This window comes from Haplochromis burtoni, unplaced genomic scaffold (genome assembly GCF_018398535.1).
Source record: "Haplochromis burtoni strain Fernald_Lab_line unplaced genomic scaffold, NCSU_Asbu1 Contig_59, whole genome shotgun sequence".
Taxonomy (NCBI): domain Eukaryota; kingdom Metazoa; phylum Chordata; class Actinopteri; order Cichliformes; family Cichlidae; genus Haplochromis; species Haplochromis burtoni.
Window position 1 is genome coordinate 667,248 of NW_024582420.1, and position 22,857 is coordinate 690,104.

The 22,857-nt window shown below is 39.4% G+C and overlaps 1 protein-coding gene across 3 annotated transcripts in view; it reads left to right on the top strand.

Moving 5' to 3' along the window:
- The window catches only part of ankrd11 (ankyrin repeat domain 11), a 111,759-nt gene that overhangs the window by 62,486 nt on the left and 26,416 nt on the right, over nt 1–22,857 (top strand). For all 3 annotated transcript variants that reach the window (XM_042221005.1, XM_014338368.2, XM_014338366.2), the window contains one exon: nt 21,086–21,231. In XM_042221005.1, the coding sequence (XP_042076939.1) occupies nt 21,145–21,231 (87 nt within the window). In that variant the 5' untranslated portion in view covers nt 21,086–21,144. The remainder of the gene's footprint in view (nt 1–21,085; nt 21,232–22,857) is intronic.

The following is a 22,857-nucleotide window of genomic DNA, read 5'->3' on the forward strand; positions in this document are numbered from 1 at the left end:
GCATGAGCTTGAGCACCGCTAGTTAACCTGAGTTGCATTTTGTTTGCTCTCCATCTGGAATTTCCATGATATTACTCTGTTTGCAATCAAGTGCATTACATAATCTGTTCATATGGGAGCGGTGAAATAAATGGATATTACACTTTACTACAAGAAATACCTAGGTTGTTTTATTGACTAATTAATGAAATTCCTGACAGATACAGTACCTTTTTTGTGCCATTAATTTTTGGGAAATTTCACAATAAAATACAGGTATGTCCTTCACATAATCTGCATGATATGCATTGGTTTTAAAAACTGGGGTATCATAAATTTCATATAACGGCACAAAGAACATGTCACTGAGCAAACAGTAGGTGCTGACACCATGTGACATTACCATTAAAGGATGGCATTGGTGCTTAAATTTCTATCAAAGTTATGTGTACGTACTTGGCCTCATGAAATGGGGAATTGAAAAGGGAAATGGCCCAAGAAGTGAAAACCACTGCTGTTTTCTAATGATATATGCCTCACCTGTGTGTGTGTGTGTGTGTGTGTGTCTGTGTGTGTGTGTGTCTGTGTGGTTTCTGTTTTTTTTATTTTTATTCATTGTCTTTTCTCTTCTCATATGAAAGCAGTTTGTGTTACTGCTGTGGTAGGGCTCCAGAGGGTTTTAAGCTAAAACTATAATTGGCTAAATTGCATACATATGTTGATAACTATTTTCTGGAAGAGTGTGTGTGCGCGTGTGTTTGAGCGCATCTGTGTGCAAGCTTAGATGAGAAGAAGTGATACCTTGTGAACACCGGAAGAACAATTCCCCCAGGCGTGCTTCTTTCAATTATTGTAGTTTCTGTTCTGGCCAAAGATGGAGATCCCGTATGTATACACACACACACACACACACACACACACACACACACACACACACACACACACACACACACACACACACACACACACACTTACCCTAAGATCTAAACAGATGCTGATTCAAAACTGCATCCGGCTGGTTGTGTTTTTGCTCTTTGGCTTAATAGTAAAGTCTAGTTTTTTAGTAAATAGGAGCTGTAGTTACCTAGCCAAGGTGCTGTTCTGCACATTGAGTGCTTACTTGTAGGGTAACATCCTATTGTTGTAGTGTTTTGTTTTCTTTGTTTTTGTTTTAATAATACAAAGTACCTCGAGATAGAGCTGGGCGATATATCGAGTTTTTAAAACATATCGATATATTTTTATACGAGATCTAAGATGTGACAGTATCCTTTATATCGATATAGTCTATGTTACGTTATAATTATAGTTGTGGAGCCGCAAGTTTGCCTCCTCCCCCATCGCTTCACGTGCAGGCAGCGGCAAGATGGACACGGCAAATCTCCGTTAACGAGTTACTGCGCATCGCCCCATGCGTGGGGCTGGACGGCGTCAACGTGTTAATGAGCTAAACATGCTAACGAGCTAACCGCGCTAACGAGCTAACCGCGCTAACCCTAAAATCCTTTCATTTTCTCAAAAGTTGACAGCTCGCCTTATGTATGAATTCTGGTTGTGCTTGATGGCCGCGAACCGATTTTATGTGGTACACGGCGCTCAGCAATCTGTCAAAAATGTTTGAGTACGACTTTGGTAAGCTACGGAGCTGCACCGCTTGATAGATTGTTGGCGCATTACGGCTACCGAAGAGCTTCGCGGAGTGATACGTACTGTGCTTCAACGTAATATTACCGTATTGTGTGTGTATAAGGACCATAAATGGCACCTGTAAGAGACATGGTTATGAAGCGGATTTCAAACTCCAGGCTATCAGTCACGCAGTAAAACTTGGGAACAGAGCAGCTATGAAATCTGTCTGTCTTTGTTATTACGCTCAGTGTCTTTTAGTTTACATTTTGACTGCACAATTGTGAGCTCTTTGTTTAGCACAAAAACAACATTGTTTTCTTTTATTTATGGAGCATTATTATTTAATGAATGCTCATAATTTAATTTTGAGTAATTTTTCATGTACATCTGTGCTGTATGTTAATAAAAGTGCCTGTGTGACATCTGGGACACAGCTTTGACTAAGAACTCTCTTTTTGTTCTTATTTTATGGCTTAAAAAAAAAAATATCGAGATATATATCTTATATCGCCATCCAGCTAAAAAATATCGAGATATGGATTTTGGGTCATATCGTCCAGCCCTACCTCGAGACCACTTACATGAACTGGTACTACATAAATATTACAGAAGAGAATCATAGGATTGAGTATTTGACTGGAGGAACCTTGTGATGTGTCATCACAAGTGGAGGGCGAAAAAATCGATTGTCAAACATCTTCTATTAATACATTTAAAAATGCAACAAAAAGGGGAGGGGTAGTTATGTTAATAGTGTTATGTGATCCCAGGGAAGGAGAAAATTAATCGCAATGTTTGCAATGCACAGATAGCAGTTGTCTTGTAGTAAAGGTATTTTGTGACTCAGTTATTGATGGAGTACCAAACTCCAGTACTAAAACATGAGAGTTGCCAATCAGCAGGCACTCCCCACATCGTAGAGCTGCTACTTTTTGCCATCAAGAAAAGGAGCCAACTGAAGTAATTCAGTCATTGTATCCATAGTTTAAGTCCTTAGGAGTGTGACTACACTTGCCAATAAGCAAGATCAATAAAGACAGTTAATCAGTATTACCTTATAGTGCTGGGCCATATCGTACTGTTCACTGTAATACTGGTATGATGTTGGGCAACGATAAGAAAATGAAATATCACAATAGAATATGGGTAAAACGCACATGCGCAGTGCCTTTGTTTTCATATGCACATGGCGGAAAAAGCGTGCCGGTGGCGGAGAATGAGAAGGGCGAAAGTGGATCTTTGAATGAAACAGATGAACCAGAATTGGTTTGTAAAAATGCTGCAACTTCAGTGGTGTGGAACTGGTTTAGCTTTCGTCCGTCAGATACACAACAAAGCACAATTTTTGGTAGCGCATGCTAGCGGGCCGTCGTTATTACCGTGTTGTTTGGAAAATACGGCACACTTAAAATCAATCCTTTGATTTTTCTGAAACCGACAGTGCCCCTTATAATCCCGTGTATCGTATGTATGAATTCTGGTTGTGTTTACTGACCTCGAAACGATTTTATGTGGTACACGGCGCTCGGAAATCTGTCGGAAACCCAAGCCGCTTGATGGATTGTCGGAGCATTACGGCTATTGTAGGCAGGAGCCTCGCGGAGTGATACGTACTGTGCTTCAACATAATATTACCGTATTGTGTGTGTATAACCTCTTTTTAAGTTTTATGGATATTATACATGGTTATGCTGAGGATATGTCGGCCAATTTCCACTGGAAATGCCTTTTGGTTAAACTGTCAGCAAGGAATTTGCATTTGTGCTGTTAAATTTTTATATAACTTTAATGCACATAAAAAACAGCTGCTCGTTTAAGTGAAAATACATTGATGGTTTTTTGGAGCGGGGGGGGTTTGCACTAATAAAGTTGTGGAGTTGTAAAGTATTATCTAGTTTCAATTATATTGTCAGTTATATCGTTATTGCAAATTTTCAAATGTATATCGTGATAAATATTTTTGGTCATACCGTCCTGCTCGATGACCTTATTTCAGATAAATCTGTACTGCTCTTCGCACATAGATTGCATTTCCTCTATGTTAAAAAAGGATTTAACACTGATGCAAAAGCGAATGTTGATGAAAAGGATTGAACAGTTAAAGAAAAGATGCAGACAAAATATGAAAAGGTGGTCTTCATGAAAAACAAAAACTTACATAATAAATAAATAAAGCATTTAGACAGTACTGCAGTCACAATCAGTCAGCATTACATACATACAGCTGTGTTATTAAAATGAACAGCTCTATAACTAATGAATTGAAATCATTCACGTTCCACAACAAGAATTAATGGTATACAAGCATAAATGGTTGTGGCGTGAGGAATGTAGCTGAATGTGTTCTCGCAAAGCTTTCCCTAAAAGAGATTTCACCTGGATGGCAGCATATGTCGGTTTAACCCTTGTGTGTATTGTTCAGCATTAATATAGCCTTTACAGATGTACAAGTTACCCATGCCATGTGCATTAGTGCACCCCATGCCATCACGAATTCTGGCTTTTGAACTTTGCATGGATAATGAGACAGATGGTCCCTCTTCTCTTTCGTGCTAAGGGCACGACATGCACCAATTTTTGAAAATAATTTCAGATTTTTGATTTGTCAGGGCTTTAACTTGTTTCTATGGATAAAACATTAAACTCTGTTCACTGACTGTAAGTCTCAGAGTTACTTCGAAGTCCACGTTCTGCCCATTCCTATTATTGAATTGTCTGTTTTTAATGCAGTGCTGCCTTGAGGCTTGAAGATGTCGGTCATTCATCGTTGTTTTAGCGTTATCCCTTGTGTACAGACACTTCTCCGGATTCTCTGGAACTTGACTTATAATCTACTACAGATAGTGACATCAGCAGTTCTTTTTGTTTTGTTTTTTGCTATATAGGAATAACTTGAGAAAAGTTATTCTTAAATTGTTGATCTCCTCCCCATCTTAACTTCTAAAAGACTGCCCGCTGGTCTGCTAAAGTTACATTACTGATGAATGTAATTAGTTGTGAAATGTTCCACCAGGTGTTTCTTTTCGCATAACATTTCCAGTCTCTTTTGCCCTTGTTCCAGCTGTTTTGACAGTTAGTGCTGTCATTAAATTCAAAATAGGCATATATTTTCCAAAGAAACAGTAGTCTTTGTACTATTGATACTAACTGTTTGGGAGGGGAAAGAGAGTTTGGAGAACGGATAGGGCCCCAGCAAAAGTGCTCTTTGGTGCAAGGATATAAACATGTGGCTGTTCTGTGGCCCCAGTGATGGCCTCCTGAGCAGCACTCGTTTAAACCGCTAATTGGAACCTCTGTGTCTAATCTGATGAGTTTATTGATCGTCCCATTATGAGTGAGTGTGGGTTGCTGCTGACCTTATATGCTTGGTTGTTTGTGTGCTTACCTGTTGGATGTGTTTAATCTAAATCGGTATTCACTCCACTGTGGTAGAGTTTAGGGTTTGTCGACCGTGCTTAAGCCAGAGTAACAAACTGTTTCATTGTGTAGTCCCACATGTATTAAGCACGTGACAGCTACCTAACATCAGCTTGTTGTACGCTGAATCCTAGGGCAAAACACGTAACGTATGACTTGTCTAATGCCTGCAAGGCGCATACAGCTCGTTACATAGTTTAAGCTTGACTGTATTGTGTGATGAATTGCCAAGTAATTTGCACAACGACTTAGATTAATGTATAGCAAATAGTACTTGCAGTGTTCCCATGTGTCCGTAGGCTGTTTAAAATGAGACATTTCGGTATTTTTAAAGTGTTTGAAGAGCTGATAAGTAGGCTGTATGGATGTGTGTGTATATTGATGCTTTTGCTTCCTCCTTGTCTAACTTTACTAAGCATGGATTTAGGGCTGCTCAATTAATCGAATTTTAATCACGATTACGATCTGGGCTTTCAACGATCATTAAAAATGACTGAGCCGATTATTAGCCCCTCCCTCGTGCTTTACTCTCGCGCTGCTCCGTGTGGCAAATCGAGCGCACCTCTCTGCATTTCGAACACGTGTCACAACAATTAAGAGGACCCGAGGGAAGCTCGGAAAGCTAAGCAGAAGTTATTTGGAGAGGAGAGTGACTGCCGTTGGTTGAAAAGAGGTAAAAAAAAAAAAACTTCAGTGGTGTGGAAACATTATGGGTTCGCGGAGTCAGACGTGGATCAAGTAGACACAGTGTGTAAACTTTGCTATGGTGTCGTAGCTGCACCACAGAGCAACACTGCAAAGTTCACTAAACATAGATGTTTACATTTTTCATTTATTTCTTATATTGCAAACATTTGCACTGTTATCAGTATTTGCACACTATTTTATATTATTTTTTAAAGTCATTATTCAATACATTGTTATTGTTAACCCTTTAAAGCCGGTCAGAGCGGCTTCCGTTTTGTGTAACTATTTTTAAATCCCTGTAGAACCTGAACCGTGTAAGCTAGCGCAATATTTTTTTGCATATGAAACCGGAGGAGTTGTACTTACATCTTATGCCTTCAGCTTGTCCTCTGTCACGGTTTCCTTCCACATAAAGCTTTGCAAAAATTGCATAGAAAGCGCTTGCAGGAACAAAAACAAAATATTCCAGAAACACGCTTTGCCGATCCGATCAGCTGTTCGTAACACTTCCCACATTGAAAAAGACATCAACGCGAACTATCGCATTTCCTGCCCGAAACCGGAAGTGACGTCATTTTCGCGGAAAATGTAGTTTTTTTTTACTTGTAGGCCTTAAAAGCCTATACTGGTGTTTTTATAAGTCATGTTTGACTTTTCTCGAATTGCACTGCTGGGAATAGTTTATTTTGATGCACATGCTGTTTTCTTTGCAAATTTGCATCATAGGATTGTTGTTGTTGTTTTCTTCCTGCAGTATATAAAAATTGCTGTATCTCCAAAATAAAACTATGAAGACACTCAAAATAAATTTCCTGTTGTTGAAAACTATTTTTTGCAACTTTTTTTGTATTTAAAGTTTTGAGGGATAAACCTCTTAAATTTCTCCAAGTAGAAATATATGTAAAAAAAACAAAACAAAAACAATTTTCAATTTTTTTTCTAGTTTACTATGGACTAAATACATACATATTATTAAAATATGGGCTATAACAGTTGTATTGATGTATAGCAACTTGAAATGCTCCCACAAATGGCACTACAACATGTAAAAAAAAGAATATAAGCTCTGGCGGACTTGGTTCTATGGTAGGTCTTAAAGGGTTAAATAAATATCGTCAAATAATCGAGATCTCAATTTCAGTGAAAATAATCGTGATTATCATTTTTGCCATAATCGAGCAGCCCTACATGGATTAAGTAAATTATTTAGAGAGTATGTTATCATTGTAGTGAATACTGCAATTGGCTATGCCTTAGTTGCACTGCTGTTACTGTTACAAGTGTACAAGTCAATACAACCTGCGAAATGTTAAGTTCCCTACATATAAAATCACAGGAAAACTCACGACGTCTACTATGTCTTGCTTTGTCAGAACAATTAGGTATTTGGATGAGAGTGGGGGAAAAAATACAGAAAAGCTTACACTGAAATGTGAAGCCAGAGAATGCGTTCTACAGTTTTTAATTTAAATGTCTTCTTAAATATTATCTTAACTACATTATTTGAAAAACTCTGAATGATGACAGTGTAGGGTACCATGAAAGATTGTTTTAAGTGGCATAGGCCACACTTTTCAGTTCCAGTACTCGCATCCAAATGTAAACAGATGTACAAAGCTGCACAGCAAAATCTGCATGTGCATAATAAGAAGCTGTGATTTTGAGCATACTCATGAAGAATATGCACATGCCCTCACCACTGCTTCACTGTGGCATCAGTTTCCTTCCCCACTCTTTAAGCAGGCACCGCCCCACCCCTCAGCTGGCTGTGCTCTGCAGTAGCAGGCCTTTCATCCCTCCATCCTTCCATCCCTCTATCCGGCCCTGCCCAGTGATTTATAATTCATCTGGGATCCTGCCTCCCTCCAACACTCTGCACCAGGACAGCATTAGCATTCTGTTTGGTCCCCAGCTACGCTGCACCCACGTGTGTGTTATGAATCTGAGGAATGATTCTTAGGCCTAGCCAGTGGGGCTGTACTTGGAACGGCTATTATTGTAGCTGTATGTGCTTGTTTGTCTGCGGCTTTGCTACTGTCCTCTGTCATTGTGGGAATCAAGTTGGGCTGTCTGTCTCTGCTCTTTTCTGTTAGTACGTATGAAGACAGAGGAAATGAAGTACTAAGTCGGATGGTGGTCCACCTTCTGATCGCTGTAGAAAACAGTACAGCTCATTGGTTAAAAAAACAGTTATGATATATATTAGTCGTTTTGTGTCAGAAGGTTTTTATCCCAGTACTGTATAACCTCTCATACCTTTACCACAAAACCAAAGCACAACAAGTCACCGATGAATTTTAGACAAGCCTATTAATGCGTCACCATCGCTCCCAGTTACCCTATTTCACAAGAAGCTCTGGTTCCGTTAGAAATGTACTTCTCATAGAATCCATTCTCTGCATCTTTTTAGTGTCTTTCAGGTGGCTATAATGTAAACTTACCGGGGGTAGCTGTACTGTAGCAGTTAAGCTTTTGGCTCTTAAGCTTAGGTTTGCTTGTCTTGCTGCGTGCCAAAACTGAAAGGACGCATACACCACATACACCGAAGAGCAAAGCAGCTAATTTACAGTTTAACTGACATGTTGAGGTAGTGATCATTATTTTAACAAGCTAATATTTTAAAGAGTAGGTCTGAAAAATGCTGCATTCAATTGCTAATATATGCAGCTAAAGCATAACATCTGATTATTTCAGTGCAATATTGGATGTTTAAGCACAGCTTGAGAACATCTTGATAAATGATTACCTTGTGAATTTAATGCTGTGGAGACCTGGCATTGAATGGTTGATGTTAAATGTTGTGGAACAAACCATGTCTAAGAAAAGCCTCAATTCTTGTGCCAAAGTAATTTGTAAGATTAAAAAAGCTGTCCAGCTATATTTGATTTATTAGTTTTTTAGCAGCTCACGATACAGGCTGTGTACTCTGGTAACTTGATAGTTAAATAGCAATTCACAGCTTTTTTTTCATGTAGGAGCTTATTTTAGGTTTTAAAAATAAATTAGTAAACAGTCTAATGGGTGCTGACGCACTAAATACTCCGAAAATGTTAATTAGATTGTCAGCTCTCTCAAATGTATATAATGCTTCAGAAATTGCATTGCAGCAGAATGAAAATTACATGTTTCAGGCTGTAGCCTTCTTCAGCTTGGTTTAAAAAGAAATTAAGCCAAATAGGAGGTTTTGTATTCGTTTTGCAACAAACAAGCATGTGCGCATGCATGTTTAGAGGGAGAAATCTGCAGTTGTTTGTTGCTCAGCTGACAGAGGCTTGTTGGAGTATTTTTACATGTGACAGAAACACATTTTAACCCTGGTGTCCAGTTCAAGTGTAGAAAACAAAATTAATGTCACTTAAATCAATGAAGATTGATTCCTTTTGGCACTTTATGTTAAGAAAACACGAAACAGTGAAGTTGTGATGTAAAAAGGCACACTTGGAAAAAACAAACAAAAAAACCGTCTCAAGTGCAAAAAATAAAGAACGCGCAGTGAAACTGTTACTGTTGTAATCATCTACAGTCCTACAGCAGGCAGATCCAGTAGCTGCCAAAAACACAGTCACATGTCTGTGTAATCTGCCCCGTAGCTGCTTCTTCAATAATTTTATCACAGTTGCATTGCGGCATTCAGACCGCTTTAAATTGGGAACACTTTTCAGATGACAGTTTATACATTTGTGTGTGTGTGTGTGTGAGACATAATGATGCTCATCTGTGGAAAGGTCATATCCCCCCTCTGTGCCTCTCCTCCCTTTCCTTTCTCCCACTCTGTTCATTATCTATCCAGGCTCACTCCCTCTCCTCTGCATTTATTTTTACCTCCTCACGTAATCCTTAATTAATGTAGATCCAGTCACCGTGCCTCACATTTTACTATCGTACACTCTTACTTGTGTACATATACACTCATTCATTCATGTGCTCTCACGCAGGCACACGGCAGACATAAATTCAGTCACGCACATCTTAATGTGCTGCACGTTTTATAAGAATAAATCCTGGTGGCTGCATTTCTCTTAGAGCTAAATTTTATATCGCACAGCCATCATGTCATGGGTTCCAATCTGGCTTGGGACACCTCACTCATCACCTTCCTCATTTTCCAGATGGCCCAAGCTAACAAATAATCAACAGCGGACACTTTATGTGGTACCGTCGTGGCTTTTCGTGGACACAAATTGAGAACCGTAGAATAAGTCTGCATTGATCTTATCAACGCTGGAATAAAAATGTCACTATTCTTTTTCCCTTGCAGTCTAGGTTATGTGACCTGGCCCTTTTGTTATTTAGTAGTAAACCTGCTTTGAGTAAGAGAAGATTAATTAACATTTTTCTACACGGATACTCAGGAAATCCATTAGAAAGCAGACTTCATTAAATTCATCTGACTTTAAACCAAGCTGGCATTTACACGTCATTATAGCACATCTGCAGCAAATCTTCGGTTTTAGTGGTTTTATGATAAGTTTAACAGGAATCATATACTTCAAACGATACTTGCAGAAGTTGTTTCCTTTGAGAAACGCGCGCAACCAACGTTGCCAATTTATTATTGATGCTGTGGTGTAGGAAAACCATTCCATGTGCTTAAAAAAAAGAAAGAAATTGAGCATCCCTAACATGAAGTAACCACCCTAAGCAATGTACATTAAACCCATGCAGTTTTAAACTGATGAAGGGAATGCAAAACGCTGTGCATTATGTATGAGGGAGGGGCTGCACTTCAGCATGTGGTCTTAACCCCCGGTGCTTGCTGTGATGCTTTAAATTAAATCTAAAGAAACTACACTCATGAATATGACTTTGGAGTTGCTTGGTCATAGTTTCCTGTTTTACTGGCATCTCTTGTGTTATTTTCAGTCAGTGTTCATGTTACTATAGCTCTGCGTAGCACAGTGAGGATTTTTTTGTTTACATGTGATATGTTGCACAGTAGTTTCACTTAACATATTGTTTTAATTCTGCCTACACACTTCTGCTTATCAGATGCTGTTTTTATTGAATCTTGTGCTGCTCATTACTTTGTTTGTAACTGAAACATTGCCTCATTTCCATGCTCAGGAATAGGGTGACCTTCATTCAAGGAATACTGTACATACACTGCTAGCTGACATAGCTTGACTTTGCTGTGAACTTTGTCGCGGTCACCAGTAGATTAAAGATTTGATAGAAATCAAACTGACAGTATAGTTGGCATACTGTCAGTCTGTTGTATGAATTCATTACAGGAGCAGAATTTCTGAAAGATTAAAGGTGTTTCTTGATACTTTAATGTTGTAAATTTGTTTTGTTTTTTTTGGTTTTCTTATTAGGGCCCATTTTTGACCAGTAATCAAACCCTGCAGATAAATGGGTTTGTATTTGGTTTTGAAAGACAAACTGTGTTGCATGAATTATTGTTAACTGGGAAAGCTTACATTGTAAAATATTTAGCACTTGTGTTGTCTCGTGTGTGTCTGTGTGTGTGCAATTGTCCAGGCATTGATGGGTAATTCACAGACCTTTCTCAAAGACTACATCTAAAATGTTCAACATCAAAAACATGGAATAACAGGTATACTGGGCTACTCTTGCTTGTGTTTCTGCTATTTTTCTCACAAAGTGGAGTTGACAGAAGTAATATCAAAATAATATAATTAAAACAGCCATTGTGATTTCTTCCAGTTTGTAGCGTACTCTATGGTAGGGCTGCCACGATTAGTCGACTAGTCACGATTACGTCGACTATCAAAATCGTCAACAACTAATTTAATAGTCGACGCGTCGTTTGAAGCTTTGTAAGATCCCAAAAGACGCAGGAATAAGTAGTAGGATTTAAGAGTGTAATAACAGACTGAAACAGAAGATGGTAGATGTGTCCAAATTCAGGAACCGCATCCTCCTGTGCCCGCATTTGTAGGCCAATTATGTTACAGCGACACAATATAAGATTGTCCAAATTCGAAGTCTCCGACAAATGCCACAGACAAATGCGTCCTTTATTTCCCCAGATTTGAAAGATGGGTCGGGTGTATACTTCGTGGCCCAACCTATCCCAGAATTCATAGCGCGGCCCAGCTCAGTTTCCAACAATGGCGGCAGCTAGTTAGTTTTAATATTACTCTTTCTGGGTCACAAAATAAACTTTTAACATATTTTCAAGCGAGAATGTAGCTGTTTAAACTTCAAATATCTGCCACCACATATTTTCAAAAGCGCTCCGACGTTTTCAGAGACGTCTGTTACCCACCAGCTCGATAGCTAGTTGGGGTTCAAGGCTCACTGGAGCTGGTGAGAACACCGGACTCCCAGCAAATCGTTTTCAAACCCTACTCAGGTTAAATATATATAAGTCACTTAGATAACTTAAAATGTTATTCTTTGGCTTTTTTCAGTATTTTATTTGTTCCTGAGTAAATCGCTTTGGCTGAGATTAAAGTTATAGTTTTTACACAGCTGAATAAACATCAAGCAGACAACTGATTATCAGAAGTGTGAGATGCTCGGGAATATCCTCCGGTGTCCCGTTATATTTTAGAAAGCAAGGAGCAGACGGCTGAGTTTTTAAACTCCACCAAAACAATCTGTAAATTTCATTAAAATTTAATAAACTATCATCTTGTCTTTATTTTTAGTTAGCACATACCTTAAACACTTCAAGCTGTGAGCTAATGATAGTTATATAAGAGCAGATGCTGCTGGTGCAATAAGCTGTACGTTTTACGTCCAATGGATGATGATCTGATTAGTCGACTAATCGCAAAAATAATCGGTGACTAGTCGACTATCAAAATAAACGTTTGTGGCACTACTCTATGGTCTTTCCCTGTCTTGTTCAAGAAAACTATTCAGACCAAACCTACACATGCCATCATTGGTTTTTAGCAACACACCATTGGCTTTTTCCAGGGCTCCACACTAAACTCTTGGTAGTCTCTGCATTGGTTGAATTTACATAACACCTCTTTATCCATAGACTGAGTACTACGCAAACAGACTTCAATGCGGGACTGTAAATCTGACATTTGACCACTGCTGTCTTGAGTTTTAAGTTCAATGAACTGTTACACTATGGTTGTAGCATCAGACTGTGATTTTATTTACACACAGACGACTGTGGGGCATTGTCTAGTTGGGTTTTTGTTGTTGTTGTTGTTGTTGTTGTTGTTGTTGTCGTCGTCGTCATTGGCAGGGGGTTTCAACCCCACTTGGAGGACGCATGTAGCTGTGTAGATGGCGTGTGGATGCCCAATGCGGAGCCTAGTGTTTACGCTCTGGAGACAAAATCCCTTCCACACAAGCAGACATCCATATACATATACCTTGAAGTGGTAAATATTTTGCTGCTTCATATTGGTTGTGTGTGAAATTGTCTTCATAGTGTAAGTAGTTTGATAAGTAGGAGGACTTTAATATGGATTGTTGTTGTTTTGGCCTCGTTTAATGGGAGCATGGGATTCCCAAACATACTGGTATTTCCATCCATCCTGCTTAACAACCTCTCAGTCAGAGGTTTGACATGTGAAAATAAATAATGCCATGCTATATTGATAATTTTGTGCCACTTTTGTGGGTGTTTGTCATTGTTGTGATAGATCTGCAAATGTATATTGATAGGTAATGCATTAATGTTTTCCCTATTTCTCCCCCTTTTATTCTCCTGACTATTTTGCAGTGTTCAAACTAGGGCTGCAGCTACCGATTATTTTGATAGTCAGCTAATCGGCCTAATTTTTCTTTGATTGGTCAATTATTCAATGCTTATTTCAGTAACTCTTATCTCATCTTCCTGCACGCATACCTCCTGTTCTAGGGTCCAGTATATCACCTGCTCAAGCCTGCCCACTTGTGAATATTACCCTGCTGCTCTGTCCCACAGCAAATTACGAATAAAGACCTAGGAAACGTATGAATTTGAAAATAATCAAATGTATTTTTAACATTACTCCATAGGACTGTCAGAATAAAAATGAAATTAATTAAAATGTTAGGTTATACAAATTAAATTGCTAGTAGTATCTAGACACAAAAATAATGTGGAAATGGGAAACTAAATGGCTTATGGCTTATGTCCATTATTTCAAATAAAGCTTCAAATTAAATCGAAAAGATTTTATTTTCCAGTCCAAAATAACAAGTCAACAAAGTTTACAGATGAATTCACAATTGCAGAGGACATGTGGACAACAAAAAAAACAGGAGACAGTGTAGCTACTCCTGTTTAACTATCGCATTTCAATCATTAGCTAACAAAACTGAAATGCTGAACTGCTTAGCAAGCATCCTGAGAAGCTTCCGACAAGTGAGCTAACATAAATATTACTGTACAAACATGAAGATGAAAAAGATATCAAGGCCAAACACGAACTTAACTCTCTAAAACGGATCCATTCAGAGTCAACATCACAGCTCCAAGGTGCCGGCATTTTAAATGCTCGTGGACTGCAGTAGAGCTGTCATGGACGCAAAGCTCTGCTTTCATTGTCTGCATTTAGCTTTGTTTGTTTTCTGTGAAATGCTTTCGCGTTTTTTTTTTTTTTTTTAATCTCAATTTTCTTACATCCTCTCGGTTTGCTGTTCGTGCTACGTTCTTCTTCGTTACTATTGAGTGCAGTCTTGGCAGACGACAAAGGCGATCCTTCCCCTATAGTTTCCCGTAGTGTACTGCAGTTACAAAAATCCATTTACGTGGTTTTAGAGTATGACGCGTTGACGATGAAATTTGGCGTCAACTAATTTTTATAGTCCACGTCATGGATTATGGCGCCGAATCATTGCAGCCCTAGTTCAAATGTCAATGTAATATACAATATCTAATTTAATATCTAATATATACAAGTAATTGCTAGAAGAGGCATTGGTTAGCACATATCAGTCTGAGTGAAACATCTCTTTTTGATCAAATGAGGATCCAAAGGTCAGGGAGGGATTGAAACCTCGTTGCTTGAGGTTGATATGCAGAGGCACTCTTCTATCAATAGGCTTCCTCTCTCGGTCCACAGCTCTTTCACTGGCTTCTGATAGGCCTGCATCTGTCTCATTTGTTAGTTGCTAGGCAACAGGCCTTCTGTGTGTGTGCGCGTGTGCATGTGTGCTCACACGTTGCTGTGGCAATGTCAGGCTTTAGAGAGAGGGGGGGGAGAAAGGGAGATGTTGAAAATAGAGAGAAAGGCAGATGAGAGAGAAGTACTCAGAGAGGTGAGAGGAAAGAAATGAGAATGAGTCAGAGCACTGATGAAGCTGAGGGACTGGAGAGGAGAGAGCCAAAATGCACTAGATTGTCACTGGCCTTTCCTGCAGCCGAGCTGCATATATATACAGGCCTGCCACTATCTTAGCGAGGTCACTGGCAAAGACAGCGTGATTTACCAGACTGGCAGGCAGGCAGCAAGCCCTGAGCTGTTATTGGATGGAACAGAGAGGTGTAAGGGAGAGTGGACGTGCTCAGAATAGAAAATCAGACAGTGATTGGATTCCTCCCCACATCTCACTCCTCTCTTGCTCCCCGGCTCTCTCTCCTCCTAGATAATAGGACCACTCCCACTCACATTTCAGATATATTTTGTCATATCCAGATGTGGTCATCCTCAAATCAGCATTTAAGCATAACATTGACTTTAAAGTAGAGAAGGCACAAAAGATTCACATCTCATAACGTCGTATTTTACCAGAAACTTTTTTTTTTGCTGAAAATGCAAAGTAGTTAGCATATCTCATGTGTGATTTTCTATTTTTCTTTTTTAATAAAACTGTAGAAGCTTGGCCTCCACCCGCAGAAGCAGAGATAATCACAGTTCTTTAATACAGCACTATGCACAAAGTAATTCTGCGTCTTTTGTAGGCATGTATTTTCTTTTTTAGCATAATGCATCTTCTCTCTGTGCTTGTTTTTGCATTAGCACATATTTGTGCGTGTGTGTGTGTGCGCGTTCATGTGTCATTCTCTTCTTCTCTACACAGGTTTATAATGAAGTGAATGGGCCCAGGTCAGGGACTGAGCAGCCAAGCTGGGCTTTGGTTGCCAGGATACAGCAGCCGAGCCAGGCTGGTTTTATTTGCACACCAAACAGGCTAGCTAGCTGCTGCTGCTGCTGTTGCTGTCTTTCTGTAGATTTATCTGCTGCATAGCATGTCAATAGACTGCAGGGTAAGCACATACATAAACTAGGGCACAATGATTTGGTACAGTTTTGGGGGTTTTTTAGGGGGGGGGTTGCTTGTTTTTTATTTATAATTTGAAGATTTTATAATGCTTTATAGTCAATAATATCATATATAACATATATATATAATACAATAATATATATCAAATCTAAATAATGGGAAGCGAGGCAGAATAAATATGATTATTTGGTGTTAAATTTTAACTTAAATTCCTATTGCACCCTCAAAATTAATAAGAAAATAAAGTTCTTCATTATAAACAAACATAGATGCTTTCTCCTTGTACTCAAAATTAAGTGGTCTGTTTTTTCCAATAACTACCAAGTGTGGAAAAACTCTGTGGCTTTTGTACTGGTGAGAAATCTGTATTTGAGGTAAATAGGTTGGGGCTGAAAATGTATTTTGCATCAGCACTTTTTATGTGGAATTGTAACTGGTAAATTCACCATGAATTGTCAAATGGATAACCTAGCAGGAGATATGAGGATTTGTGCTCCTAACTAAGATCTTTATTATCTTTTAAATATAGATGCTAAAAGATGTTTTTCACCATTACATTTCTGCCAAAGGGAGTTTGTATTGCTTTACCAGTTTGTGTAATCCTCTAACGTATCACAGTATTTAGGGGTGAGTCATGCTAAATCAAGGCTGTGTCAGTATCTGTTCTTAGGCATTATTTTGAACTGGTGTCTTTGGTTGAGTACACTTGAAAGGCCTTGATCTTACTAGAGCTCTAGATCCAGAATGCAAAGAATCACAACTGCAACTCCTGAGCATCTCTGCTATGAGGACATTTGACCTGCATAACACTTGTTTCACCATTTATGATACAATGGAGAAGTCATGGCACATCTGTTAGCCAACATCAAGATACGAGTTGACTGCTTGACAGTTTGTGTGTGTGTGTTTGTGTGCGCGGTGCTGATTCGTATCTGATTGTGCAATATGCAGCGAGGTCGATACACGCACGACGCACACAAACACGAGCACAGGCAGACACAGCAACATGCCCATCCCTGTGTGCAGCTGCTGCACTGTTCAGCTGTCAGAGTGGAAAATTTGAGGTGTGTTTTTGTGTGTACATTGAGAGTTGGGAGTGGCGCGGGGCTGGGGCAAACAATTGCTTTTCAAATCTGCACCTGTACCTCTGCTATAGTTGTTTGTGTCTTTATGTCTGTTTTCCCCATACATAATCAAAATTGTCTGTCTGTATTAGAGCAGCTGCTTGGTTGTGCTGGCTATGGTAGAGTTTGGTCTGTGAGCCTTTGAGGTTGAGGTGTTTTGCAGTTTTATTGCAGCAGATATATGCAATAGCATTTTCATTTATATAACGGCACTTCTTATATGCTTGATAAGAAAACTCCATGTGCGTCACTGTACACATTATCTTTAAATAGAACATTAATTTTGTATGAGCGGGCACACTAATGTCCCTTGTGCTTTAAAAGAAATAAATTCACAGCTGTGTGCCCTTTTATTAAATGCTACTGCATTTATGTCCATTCTTCTATTTTATCTGCCTTGTAGGCTTTGAAACCATTGTAAACTAACTCTTGAAGTTGACCTCATGCCAGTGCAAGTGTGCTTGTGATGTGTCCCAGTGCTTCTGCAAGTATGCACATGGTATGCTGCAATATGCTGAAGTGTTGGCCTCCATCTGACCGCAGAGGGAGTGGCTCGGGATAGAGAGGATGCTACAGGAGGATGAAGAGAGAGAGGGACAGGGGGCATAGAAAGAATGGTGTGTGTGTTTATTCAGGGGTGAGAGAAGCTTGGAGAGTAGTACTGGCAGGTCCTGTCCTTCATTTAGAAGAGATTGCTTCTCTGGCTCAACACTCACCACTCCTTTCTGCAGTTATCTCCATGGCCACGTCTAACTTGGCTGACGTCATGCATAATACATTAAAACTCAACAGTGCAGTGCGTGGTTTTTTTGTTTCTTTCTCCCTACCCCTGATGTCAGGGAGCGAGTCAGCAGGCAACAGTTAATTGGTTGCTTATAAACTTAAAATGTATTGCCCCGTTGATTAAAAATGTAACTACAGATGATTTGTCTCTGAAATGCATATTTTATATATCTACTTTGCAAACCCAAAAGTTGTGAAGAGAAGAGAATTGAAATGGGACACCGTTACAACAAACACATTTGACAAAACTTTGTAAAACACAAACAAAAGCTAGGCTGGAAAATGTAAATGAACTGTTGAATTTAGTAACTCATACAGCCACAACAAAAACCCTCAGATTATCCTGCAGCTACTTATGAGTAACAGGACAGAGACGAGGAAGACGTGAGGACGGTTCCTCACTACAAATCGAGTGCGTTAATTAATAATTCTGGGATGTTTTGGTTGAACAGCCCTCTTCATGTTATGTCACAAGTAGCTAAGGGATTTGTTCTAAAATTATCCTTTTAATTTATTATTAACTTTCTTGTGTGCTCTGTAACCCTGTCTTTCGTTGCCTTAAACTCAGGTCATGGTCTTGTGTCGTGACATTCCATTGGAAAAAAAAAAAATTCTTCTTCCAGTTTGGAAGTCCCTTAGGTTTTTGCCAGAAAGTTTAACTTTGATCTCACATGTCCACAGAATATTATCTAGCAACATTATCCAGCAAGTCTTGTGAAATATCTGGAGAGTCTTTTCAGATGTGCTGCGTTGTCCTGATATGAACACCATTCTTATTCAGTGTTTCTTCTTATTGTGGACAAGTTGTCGAGATTTGTGCAGTTGTTCTGCTGTTACCTTTTGGTCTTTTTTCACCTAATTTGGGATTATTTTTGGTGTGCTCTTTACAGGACGCCCATTCCCAGGTAGTAGACCTAAATTCTAGCCATTTGTAAATGCTTCTAGCCTGAAAATGTAGTAGCAATCTTGCCATGGTTCACATCAACTGATCTCTCTCGAAAAGACACGGCTTTGACAGTAATCAGACTTTGTATGCCTTTATTTATAGGGAGTGACACCTCTTAAGCCACACTTACAATCTCATCTCCTTAATTGGAACACCTGACACCAAGTAGGTTTAGGCAAAGTCAGTGGCACAAAAGTGTACCGTGTGGAATTTCTCAGTGTGTTTTATCATATTGCATTTGTCTCCGGTTTGAAGGCTGCGTTTTATGACTAATCAATGTAGAAATCCTGATCATTCCTTATGGGTCACCAATGTTTCTGGCATCTTAAAGATAGCAAATGCTTAAACTTCTTTTCAACCGTTAACACCTCAAAACACCTGAAAGTTGTTTTGTTCGCTGGCCTAGATTACTATTCAGCACCACTTTAACGCACTCCCACTATATGCAAGCTCATGATCACTTACATTTCTGAATATGTAGATAAAACCCACCAAGTAATTGAGTGGGAGTAGTTTTTGCAGTGGTTGCCAAGTTAGTAATGTCTGGTTTCCATTACACATCATCTTATAAAGGCTGAAATTAAACTAAATAGTGTAATGTTAATCAAACACTCATTTTCTTTAGTAATGTTGAATGAATTTGCAGTTTGTTCTTGGAGAAAATGACTTTGTCTGTTGGTTGTAAAACATCCTAAAGTGACATTTTGTAGAAATCTTGTATGTACACTCATAAATGGACATATGAAATTAATCAACTGTTCAGCGGCGAAACACAGACACACTGTCAGCAGATATTGGGTGTCTTGTTATTGGCATGAAATTACACAGGAAATGATGCCCCTTGGTTTTGAACAGGGTTTCCCCTCCATGTGTGCCTTTGTGTGACTGCAAGCTTGCAAACAGCATTTTCTTGTGTTTCACATATCAGCGAAATGCTCGGTTGCTATTATCATCTATCATAGTAGTCCCAAAATAGTGCAGATTATTGTTCTAGAAGCCTCGCTGACCCAGTTTAATGTGTGTGTCTGTGCGTGGCTGCAGTGTTTGTTTATTTCTGAGAGCGGTCGACCTTCCTGTCACTTTGTTTGGTGTGGTGAGAGGTGGGAGTTGAGGGAGATTGCAGCAAGTGCCTACCAGTAGCAAAGAGGGACTAACAATGAACTGTGCGAGTGAGGAAGGTGCCTGTGGTTTGCTGTGTTTCTCATGTCTTATTCTTTACAGCTGTAAAGGGGGTCAGCACGTCCACTGCAGTTGTGTGCCTATCTGGTTGGCTGGCTGGCTGTCTTGACTTGACTGACTTGCCTGGAAGGATATAAATAGCAGTCTTTGAATAGGATAACTGCAGAGCGAAGGGAAGAAGGGTGGGGGGAGGGGAGTGGAGTGGAGTGGAGATGGAAGTGGCGCCAGGGAAGATAGGAGTGCCAGTGTCTCAAAGTAGAGGGAAAAAATAATGCAGCCATGGCCTCATCTGTTCACTCACTCAGTCAGTCACAGGGATGATCACATTTGGACGCACTCTTTAGAGAAAGTACATTACAGAGGAGAGAACTGAGGAAAGGAATGTATGATTAATTCATGGCCCTGTGAAGCAGGCGGCCATGAAGGAAAGGCAGTGGATAGTAATGCACATATTGTGTGTACTTGCACGTAAGGCAAAGTAGACACTAAGAACACCGAGGACAATAAACTGTACAGAACTCTCATGGTTTATTGTGAATTTACAATAAAACCACTTATACCAGAGATGATTGTTTTTGTTGTTGTTGCTGTAATACAATGGATCACCTTCCTTAGTCACTATGGCAAGGATGCCATAAATTAGTACAGGGTAAAGCCCACAATTACAAGGGCTGGCTAGCTTTGGCGGTAAGTAGCTGTTTGGGTTTTTGTTGAGACGTGCCGGTTAAATTTCTAAAGACATTCCTCAGCTGTTCCAAGGCCCACAACATGTGCGTTATGCAATAGCTTGGACATAGTCTGCCCTGTTGTCATTCCCAAATTCTAGTATGTCAGCACTTAAGATGTAGCTGATATGAATAGCATGCCTCTGTTAAAAGTAATTGTACTTTGATTGGGTTTACACTTAACAGAGATTTCTAACAACTTTTTTTAAGTATTCAGCCGGCTCTTACTGCTCTTTGGGTTCTGCCTGGTGAACAGATAAGCCCTTTGCCTGCCACAGCTGCAGCTCTCCTCCCTCTTTAAATGCTCTTCCTCCAGAGCCAGGGGTGTAATGGTTGAAAGTGGAGTGCTTGATGTACCACTAATGGCTGCATCGTCTGGCAGTGTGTAAATGTGTTTTCAATGAAACGTCAGGTGCTAAACTCCCCCTCCCTTGCATCCACACACCATTTTGTTTTTCTCTTTGTTCCAGACGGTTGATGACGATGCAATGGCAGCGTGAATGAAGCTTGGCGTGGGGAGAGCTGAACGATGCCCAAAGGTGGGGGTTCTAAAACCCCCCAGCTGGACCACTTCCCACTCAACACCGACATGGTGGAAAAGCAAGGTGGGAAAAAGGTAAGATTGAAAGGCATACAGTAAACACAGTGCACAGCAACAAAGCCTGTTTCACTTGGTGGAGAAACATGAGTTAAAGTAATGACAAAATTAGTTTTAGATTGGGGTTTAGATCATCATTGAACTGAATGACAAAGACACGTGGTCTTCAGCAGAAATCATTTACTCCCTTTAAACAGCACTTTCTGACCTTTTGGTCATAAACCTGAGACGCTCACATCAGTTTAGTTATTCAGTAATTACCAGTTTATCTCCGTAAGCTTGACAGTTCCTTACGCAACATCAAAAAGATTTCTGTCCCAAACTAATGTTGTTGTTTACCAGTCACACCATGCTTTGCATTGGCTCTGTGGACCAGCTGGAGGCAGGTTCTGACTTGTCAGCTTACAGAGCTCATCTCAAATGTACTGTGGAGTAGAGCAATGCATGTGTTGCATCACTCTGCAATTTATAGGTATTTACTTTTAGTTTAACAACCAAAGTAATGAGTAGAATGTAGTGTGTAAATGAAATAATTAAAAAGAGTAAGATTCTTCTTTGCACATTTGATTGTATGGTAAGCTCTGTCCCAGCTCATTCCATGGAAATATAAATATTGATGTATGTTTCTAGGGGTGTGCTGTTCCCATATTTCAGACTGGATTTTGGTGATCTTTGGTGGTCTTGTTCAGGCTTTGCTTTGCCACACCTCAACTGTAGCGTGTTGGTTGCTAGCCAGAGTGAATTTAAAAGCAAAGCAATATGGTTTAGAAGTATTTTACACTTGCTACACCAATAGTTGTTGTTGTTTTTGGGTTGTTGTTTTTTTTTATAAATGTTTGCAAAAGTTTTTTAGTTAGCCACAAACGGGTCAAGTGAGTTGATACAGCTAAAAACTTGTCTTTAGTTCAATCAAAGAGACATCATAAAAATTGCTTCATTTAAGCCGTATCCTGTCAGCCTCATGGTAAGCGCATGTATGTGCAGGAAGACGAGCAACCAGTGCAGCTGTAAGAGCATTATGCAGCAACCTAATGAGATTAGTGCAAAAAATTTTAAAGAACGACCCAAATACATTTTTATTTTTCATTTGATTTATCTCTTTGCTGTTTTACTGTTGTTGTTTGTTATTTCACTAAAAACAGCCAATTCAGCTAATTTATAGTTGCGGATGTATTTATTTGTTGCATTTAATTTTTCTAAGTCGGAAAAGATAGCGTTGACTCAAGACTGATGTTGCCTTACACATATAGATCCCCAGTTGTTTCCCAAGTATAAAAATACAGTGTAATAATTCAACACACTCACTGGATTGCTACTAGGTATCAGCAGATACCCAAAGCCAGGTTACTGTAGAAGAACGTAAGATATCTGATTGGTTTTTATTCTGTTTTTTGCAAATGTCATTTGACTCCATGACATGGAAATGGGGCAAAAGTGAAACCTGTGCATAATTATGCACTGTCCCCTCTCTGACAACATGGGCTATCAAAATAGGTATGTTCAAATCACATGAATGCATAAGTACTGGTATGTGCAAAAGTTAAATCAAACAGAAAAATGGGAATGAAGCAGATTTTTTTTTTTTTTTTAATTTGAGAAGTTCATGTGTGCATGTGATGCAGTTCTGGACTTCAGACTTCTCTC